At 35.3% G+C, this 8,669-nt stretch overlaps 1 protein-coding gene across 1 annotated transcript in view; it reads right to left on the bottom strand.

The window, feature by feature from the left end:
- The window catches only part of zfpl1 (zinc finger protein-like 1), a 38,414-nt gene extending 32,780 nt beyond the window's left edge, over positions 1-5,634 (bottom strand). The window contains exons 1-5 of the mRNA XM_016251580.1: positions 5,389-5,634; positions 4,944-5,052; positions 3,964-4,075; positions 1,735-1,928; positions 651-726 (exon numbers count right to left, since the gene is read on the bottom strand). Coding sequence (XP_016107066.1) covers positions 651-726; positions 1,735-1,928; positions 3,964-4,075; positions 4,944-5,045 — 484 coding nt within the window. The 5' untranslated portion in view covers positions 5,046-5,052; positions 5,389-5,634. The remainder of the gene's footprint in view (positions 1-650; positions 727-1,734; positions 1,929-3,963; positions 4,076-4,943; positions 5,053-5,388) is intronic.
- Between the last annotated feature and the right edge of the window lie 3,035 nt (positions 5,635-8,669).

Here is an 8,669-nt window from a genome sequence, read left to right as displayed (position 1 = left end):
TTTCCAGACTGATACATGTCAACTGTTTTGATTCTCATCTGTTCTTGAATTTCTTTAGATCGCAGCATGATGTGTTGCTCTTTAAGCATGCTTCACTTTGCTAGACAGGTTCTATTTAAGTGATTTCTTGATTCAACAGGTCTGGCAGTAATCAGGCCTGGGTGTGGCTAGTGAAATTTAACTCAGCTTTCTAAAATAATGTGGTTAATTGCAGTTCTTTCATGATTTAACAGGAGGGGACAATTAATTTTTCACGTAGGGCCACGTAGGTTTGGACAGCTTTTTTCCCTTAATAAATGAAATCATCATTTAAAAACTGCATTTTTTTATTTACTTGCATTATCTTTGTGTAATATTAAAATTTGTTTGATGATCTGAATCTTTTAAGTGTGACAAATACGCAAAAAATAAAAAAAAACAGGAAGGGGGCAAAAACCTTTTCACACCACTGTATATGCACACATCTGTTATGTAAAATAGCTTAAGAACAATAGTACTAAATAAAATGCATGCAATTTGCAGATTCTGCAAGGTTTATGTAAACTTATAACCAAAACTTTTTTTTCTATGCCAGCAAAACTGCATCACAGATTTCTATGCTTTCCAAGACACATGGGAAAAAGTGTAAATTACAATGATGACAAACTCACTCTCAAAAGATGACCACTCAGAGTAGCATGTAATTTCATTTGTTGTACTTTCCTCACTCTTTGGTGGATCTTCAATCTAGATAGAAGGATGTAACAATATATCAATGCAAATTAATAGCTAAATCAGTGTTAATTAATTTTCAAAGACAAATGTCTTGAACATACTCATGAAGGTATATATACTGTAAAAGTTTCATCTCCCATTCAGTGTCAATAGGCCTCTAGACCATCTAATTATTTTGACAGATCACTCAATCCTACTGAACTGATTTTAATTCAATTTTAAACTAATTCAATTCAAAGTTGTAAACATATTTTGATATTAGCCAGTCCTCACTATCCAACTCCGTGCAGTGCTGATATCTAGACAAAGCGTCCACCCTTTAAACAAACTACAATATACAGAGAATATACATTCGTTTTTGTTTTTTTTTTACTTATATTTGTGGAAATTTTGATTATTAAGTTGTCTTGAGAAATCCAACTTACTGATCTACTATAAGCTTCTTAATTATTATTCTTCTGAGACTAAATTGTAAAATGTATCTCCTCCTAGAGCTTTCAATCTACAATCACCAAACTAAGGACTGGTCTGACTCATATACTTTCACTGAGGGAGTCAAAACTTTTGTACAGTAAGACTTATAGAGTATTTAAGCTGTCTATCACCAGCAAAGCTTAATGACTATCCTAGGACTTTTCATGTTAGCAACATACTAAAACTTGTTAGCAATGTGCTAATCATACTAAAACATGTTAGCAATGTGCTAGTCATGCTAAAAACATGCCAGCAACATTCTAACCATATTAAAAACATGCTAGCAATATGACAACATTCTAATCATGCTATCACCATCTATCTATCTAAACTTTAAACATCAAGCGCTTACAACTGCTTCAAACTTTCAGGCTAGGTTTACTCAAGCCAACTTCAAAGTTTGTTCACAAACTTTACTCATCTAGTTTACTAATGTCCTACTATTTAACTCAGATGTGGTAAATAGCATTAATAAAGGAGGAGTATGTGTGTGTCTATAGTTTTGACATAAGTGTATCAAAACCATATAATCACATTCTCCCTCACCAGCGGAAGGCCCAGTCCTGCTCTAGCCCAGTTGACATAGGACAGTTGTTCTCTCAGCATGTCTGCAACAGGACTGGCCAGGTTTGGGGGTGGGAACACTGGACCCTGGCATGTTGGGCACTGGTACCCAGCAGGTGCCGTGTAGAAAGGCTGACGAGAGGCGAGCTCATTCAGACATGACCAGTGGAATAAATCTGACAAAGTAAATAAATTAAGATGTAATGAGACACAAAAAAATAAAAAATAAATAAAAAGAAAATGTAAAAATTCCACTAGGGTGTAAAGGTACACACAATCGTACCAAATATATTTGGTATGGGTCTTTTGGTTCAGTTTGTGTGTGGACTAAGTGAATGCAGTGTCGTTTTAACCACTAACCACTGTACGTGCAGAACTTGTGTGTGTGCGGAATGTATTTAGAAACTATTTAAATTAAACTACTTTTAAAAGTGATATAGGACAACACCAATTATATCAATATTCATATTAGAATTAAACGCAGGACAGGGTGAGCTGCTGTGAGAAAATGGCTGTTGCGAGTGCCTCATACAGGGCATTTCAAAGCATACAGCTTAATTCCATACAGAATACAGCTTTATAAGACTGTTTTCTTTTTAATTAACAGTTTTAATTAACACCTCTTTATTTATTTTTTCCCCTGCTGTATGGACAATATACTGGAATCGTAACTTCAAAACAAGGTACGTATTGAACCATTATTTTTGTGTACACCCCTAAAAGCCACAATAATGCAGAGCTTCATACACTATGTAAAATGCCTACTTGCTTTTTTCTTTTTTTAAACTCTCAGACTGAGTTCACTGTAAAACATTATGACTGTTGTTCTCACCATAACAAACTAGCCGAACAGTCTCCTGGGAATCTAAGGGCTGGCTGCAGAGGCTGCAGTTTGGGTTGTAATCGCTGTCTTGTAGCCACTGTAGGTATGACTGTACAATACACTGTACAAATAAAAGTAACATAAAACAAAAGTGTTTGTGTTTATACATTTTCAAAATATATATTTCTGCTTAAAGCGATAATCCACCCAAAAGTGAAAATCCTGTCATCATTTACTCACGCTCATGCCATCACAAATCTTGCATGCATTTGTGATGCATTTTTGTATGTACAAAAGATGATAATTTTGAAGAATGCTGATACGCCAAGTAGTTTGACTTCCACTGTATTTTGTCCATACAATGGAAGTCAATGGAAACTGAAACTGTTTTTACCCAAAAAAAAATTTATATATTATTTTGCATTCTATCGAAGAAAGAAAGAAAGAAATATGGAACGATATTAGGCTAAGTAAATGATGACAGAATTTTCTTTTTTGGGTGAACTATCCCTTTCAGTTAGGGCTGCACAATTAAACGAATTTCTAATCGCGATTACAATTATGGATGCCACAATTATGTAATCGTTCAAAGTCCACTTATGTTATTCTGCGTGCTTAACATGCGTTTTTTTCTTTCTACATGTTATCTTAAGGGTTTTTCCCATTATTTTAATTTTAGTATAACATTATAATACAATGCGAGCTCATTCAGACATGACCAGTGGAATAAATCTGACAAAGTAAATAAATTAAGATGTAATGAGACACAAAAAAATAAAAAATAAATAAAAAGAAAATGTAAAAATTCCACTAGGGTGTAAAGGTACACACAATCGTACCAAATATATTTGGTATGGGTCTTTTGGTTCAGTTTGTGTGTGGACTAAGTGAATGCAGTGTCGTTTTAACCACTAACCACTGTACGTGCAGAACTTGTGTGTGTGCGGAATGTATTTAGAAACTATTTAAATTAAACTACTTTTAAAAGTGATATAGGACAACACCAATTATATCAATATTCATATTAGAATTAAACGCAGGACAGGGTGAGCTGCTGTGAGAAAATGGCTGTTGCGAGTGCCTCATACAGGGCATTTCAAAGCATACAGCTTAATTCCATACAGAATACAGCTTTATAAGACTGTTTTCTTTTTAATTAACAGTTTTAATTAACACCTCTTTATTTATTTTTTCCCCTGCTGTATGGACAATATACTGGAATCGTAACTTCAAAACAAGGTACGTATTGAACCATTATTTTTGTGTACACCCCTAAAAGCCACAATAATGCAGAGCTTCATACACTATGTAAAATGCCTACTTGCTTTTTTCTTTTTTTAAACTCTCAGACTGAGTTCACTGTAAAACATTATGACTGTTGTTCTCACCATAACAAACTAGCCGAACAGTCTCCTGGGAATCTAAGGGCTGGCTGCAGAGGCTGCAGTTTGGGTTGTAATCGCTGTCTTGTAGCCACTGTAGGTATGACTGTACAATACACTGTACAAATAAAAGTAACATAAAACAAAAGTGTTTGTGTTTATACATTTTCAAAATATATATTTCTGCTTAAAGCGATAATCCACCCAAAAGTGAAAATCCTGTCATCATTTACTCACGCTCATGCCATCACAAATCTTGCATGCATTTGTGATGCATTTTTGTATGTACAAAAGATGATAATTTTGAAGAATGCTGATACGCCAAGTAGTTTGACTTCCACTGTATTTTGTCCATACAATGGAAGTCAATGGAAACTGAAACTGTTTTTACCCAAAAAAAAATTTATATATTATTTTGCATTCTATCGAAGAAAGAAAGAAAGAAATATGGAACGATATTAGGCTAAGTAAATGATGACAGAATTTTCTTTTTTGGGTGAACTATCCCTTTCAGTTAGGGCTGCACAATTAAACGAATTTCTAATCGCGATTACAATTATGGATGCCACAATTATGTAATCGTTCAAAGTCCACTTATGTTATTCTGCGTGCTTAACATGCGTTTTTTTCTTTCTACATGTTATCTTAAGGGTTTTTCCCATTATTTTAATTTTAGTATAACATTATAATACAATTCATATTTTTACTTTTTTATAATTTAAAGAAGAAACCAACCCGATTTGAGGATTAATACTATAGAAAAGCACTTTTTCAGTTAAGAATGATTTCAGCTTGTTTATTTTCGTATAAAAATACAGCATGCAGTTGCATTAAACAATGGTATAAACATCATTCAATGTAAATTGTGATAAGCGTAATTAATAATCGCAATTACAATTTCAAGGGAATAATCGACCATTATGATTTTTGTCATGATCGTGCAGCCCTAATTTCAGTCATGAATTTTAACTAATTAGAGCACTAACCTTATTGTGATTGGATACAAGACAGTGCTCACAAACGTTGACACGATGTTCAAAGCAGAACAAGTTCGTTACCTTCCTCTTAGGACACTTGCATAAACCCATGGTCTGTCTGTCAAGCAAACGATCCATATATAATCATTCAGAATACATCTGTTAACTCGAGTACACTAAATCCGCCTTGATTCGAGGGTGGATTCTAATGTACTCCCAAAACATACATTTTAAATATAAAACATTTAGCCGATGCAGCTCTTCTTGGCACTTTAATATATAGCTTGAATATAAACTGTCAACTCCGGTAGTTAATACATATACAAAACTGTGCCATTATTTAGTCAGACAGAAGGTAAATGTAAGTGACAGTACACGGATGGTTAGCTGTTCGACTGCAACATACTTCTCGCAACTACTCAACATATTAATAGTGAAACAATACTATATTTACCTTAAAAGATCAATAAAAATACCAGTTAACCACAAACTGATGCAAATATCAACATGGAACTGTACACTCTCAGGTACTATCCTTTATATTTTTATAGCAGTTTACATTTTTTGCCACGTCTCTTCCGGTAACGTCGCAGTGCAATTACGTCACCACCAAGCACAACTTCTTCTTCTTCTTCTTCTTCTTTGGGTGTTAACGGCAGCTTGCAACCTTAACGTTGCATTACTGCCATCTTCTGGTTCTAGTTATTTCCCATATACTTTAGTCATCATATTCTTGACATGAGTCCCGTTTTAGTCAGAAAGCAAATATTTCATTCCTTGTTCACTCCTACTGCAGTCCATTATATTCTTTACTCCACGTCCTGTTAGTCCTATTTTTTTCCATGTCATTTATCATATCCATCCTCTGTAATTCATATTTTGAACAATTAATAAGCACATGTTCTACAGTCTCGGGTATTTGGCTCTGGTCACAAAACCCAGTTGGATGTTTTCCCATAATATGAAGAGTGCTATTTAATTTATTATGCCCTATTCTTACTCTGGTCATAATAGTCTCTTCTCTCCTGTCTTCTCCCTTATTTTCCACAGTGCCAACTCTTTATTTTAATCAAGTATAAATGTCTCACCAAGCACAACACTTCTTCTTCTTTTTATTTTTTTTATTTTTTTATTTTTTATTGAAGATATAACGTTCACAGGGATACAGTCATAGCAATAAAATACATACACAACCAGAATACTTCTTATTCTTCTTCTTCTTTCCAGTTTAACTTCTGCTTCCCTTAAGAATGTAATCAATATTCTACTCTGTGTCCTATTTACTGTGCTTAGTAACCCTTTTAATGTGATCTCCTGCACCCCAATCTCCCTGAGCTTATTCTTCATTACCTGCCTCTGTGTTTCATATCTCTTACAAGTCATGAGTATGTGCTCCACTGACTCCTCTTCTCGACGTCCCTCACACAACCCTGTCTGGTGCTTCCCTATCATCTTTATTGTTTTTTTCAGTGAACAGTGTCCCAACCTTAACCTAGTCATCACTGCATCTTCTCTCCTATTTCCAATTACCACCCTATCCTCTTTAACATTTCTTTGAATTTGGTATATAAGTGCTCCCTTTCTCCTCTCTGCCCCACCTCTCTTGCCATCTTTTATTGATTTTCTCCCAAATTATGCATTTAACCTCTGCTTTACTTAAATGTACTTGCATTTCTATGTTCTCTTTTGTTAGTGCCCTTTTAGCCAGTCTATCTGCCATCTCATTACCCGAAATTCCAACATGTGCTGGGACCCACATAAATTTTCAAGCACAACACTACAGCTGTGTCCCAAAGTTAAGTGCACACCACTGTTCTATATATAATTGGGCGAATTCCAAACGGCTTTTTTGCGCCCTTGAAGGGCACTTCGGGAAGGGGAAGCCATTTGTAAGGACGTTCCAAACGAAAGCGAACGACTGAATCCCTTCGCGAAGGGCCCTTCCAGAAGTCCGTTAGCGAAGGGAACATACGATGGTCACTTCACGGAAGTGATTTCCGTTTGTGATGATGTGATCTTCAGTTAGGAGATCTTGCTACACATTTTAAAGCAAAGATGTGGTTGATTTCGACCATAGGCGGAGGGTGGACCAACTCCAGGGTAAGGCTAAAAGCAGACAAATCTATTAACTACAAACATCATAAACCCGTCTTTTTAGGCAAGAACCAGACATGGGTGTCATGTAGGCCAGTGTTTCATACCCGGGGTGCCGTCTGTCGAGAGCAGGGGTGCCGTGTACAAAAATCCTTTTTAAAGATTTTTAAATTGCTAAAATGTTCAAAAAAGCATCTATTGTATAATATCCATTTCTGATGTCGCCAATAATTAGAGATGCACTGAAATTCCGGCTGCTGAAAATTAGTTCGCAGCTCAGGTTTCGTGGTGTGACGCTCTGCGTATTATCCCACTCTGACTCTATGCATGAGCACTCCACTCATATACCGTTCATGCTCCTCGGAACAGCAAAGTCCACTCAAAAATCGAGCCTACAGGAAACATCTATTATGTAGTAGCCTACAGTTGTTTCTGTTTGCAACAGCCGCCCTCTCATTCAATGATCTGCTAACCGCTATGTTATGCTCACCTGTTCTGATAATAATAGCTTTCTAGGACCAAACATTATTTGTATATAATTGGTAAAAAAAAAATTTCATTTAATTTTTATCGTTATTATTTTTTGTGCTAGCATTAGTAACTTGTTTATTTGTTCTTATTTTATTACTGACTGCTTACTTGTCATTTTTTTATTCAATTCAAAGTTTGAAGTCAAGCTATCTTGTAGTAGGCGTACTGCAAACAAAATTACCCCACAGAAATTAAATTTACATTTTCCATTACCCATACGTGCAAAGTTTGTTGCAAAAGGAAACTGACAATGAAATTATATAATTTACATTTGCCATTTCCAACAGTATAGTCTTAATATGTAAATTGCATGCACATTTTAACACTTTATAAGTTGCGAAATTAAAATGAAAATGTATAACACAAATTGATTTGATATGTGTAACGTTCAAGCAGAAATGGTAGCAAAATTATCATTTAAATGCTATTTGTCCTAAATGCATTTAGACTAACAGTTAGAACACTTAGGATTGCATTTTCATCATGACGCCGTGGGATATTTGTAGCAAAATTCAATTTGAAAATGCATTCCGAGCTGACCACGCCCACCCTCCGTCAATCATTGCTTCAAGGAAGGGATTGGCGGAAGCATGTTACATTTGGATCGTTTGAAACATGGCGGCTGGAGATCTGGGGCAAGTTCAAGCTCAAACCGGTGTGCACCGTTTTGCTACGGTTTCCGGTTTGAACGACATGTTTCCTGGAAACGGTGTGCAACGGGGTTTGAGATACGTTTTCTCTTGTTTGGTGGGTGTGTCAAACATGTCAGCCCAATCAGCAGCAACATGTATATAAACCACGCAGTATTAAAGCGACAGCTCGCACAATGTAAACATCCAAATAAATTCACAAGAGCACGTATATTGTTTGCACATGTTTATTTACATTAAAGGTAAAATAACTGAAATAATAAGGGCACAAGTATAGATCTGAAACTTCTTTAAGTCTGTCTAAATATCATTTAGTAATTGCAATGTGTTCTGGTCCATATCCTTTCCTTAGGAAGGTGTTCTAAATACTGATTAACGTAACATAAAAATACTATACATATTTATATATTTTGCTATTGTATTGTGGAGTGACACTTTCATAAACTTTTCTATACTCCTC

This window comes from Sinocyclocheilus grahami, unplaced genomic scaffold (assembly GCF_001515645.1).
Source record: "Sinocyclocheilus grahami isolate Dianchi unplaced genomic scaffold, SAMN03320097.WGS_v1.1 scaffold1058.1, whole genome shotgun sequence".
NCBI classification, from domain to species: Eukaryota; Metazoa; Chordata; class Actinopteri; order Cypriniformes; family Cyprinidae; genus Sinocyclocheilus; species Sinocyclocheilus grahami.
Note: the sequence above shows the minus strand (reverse complement) of the source record. Positions and strands in the feature narration are given on the sequence as shown.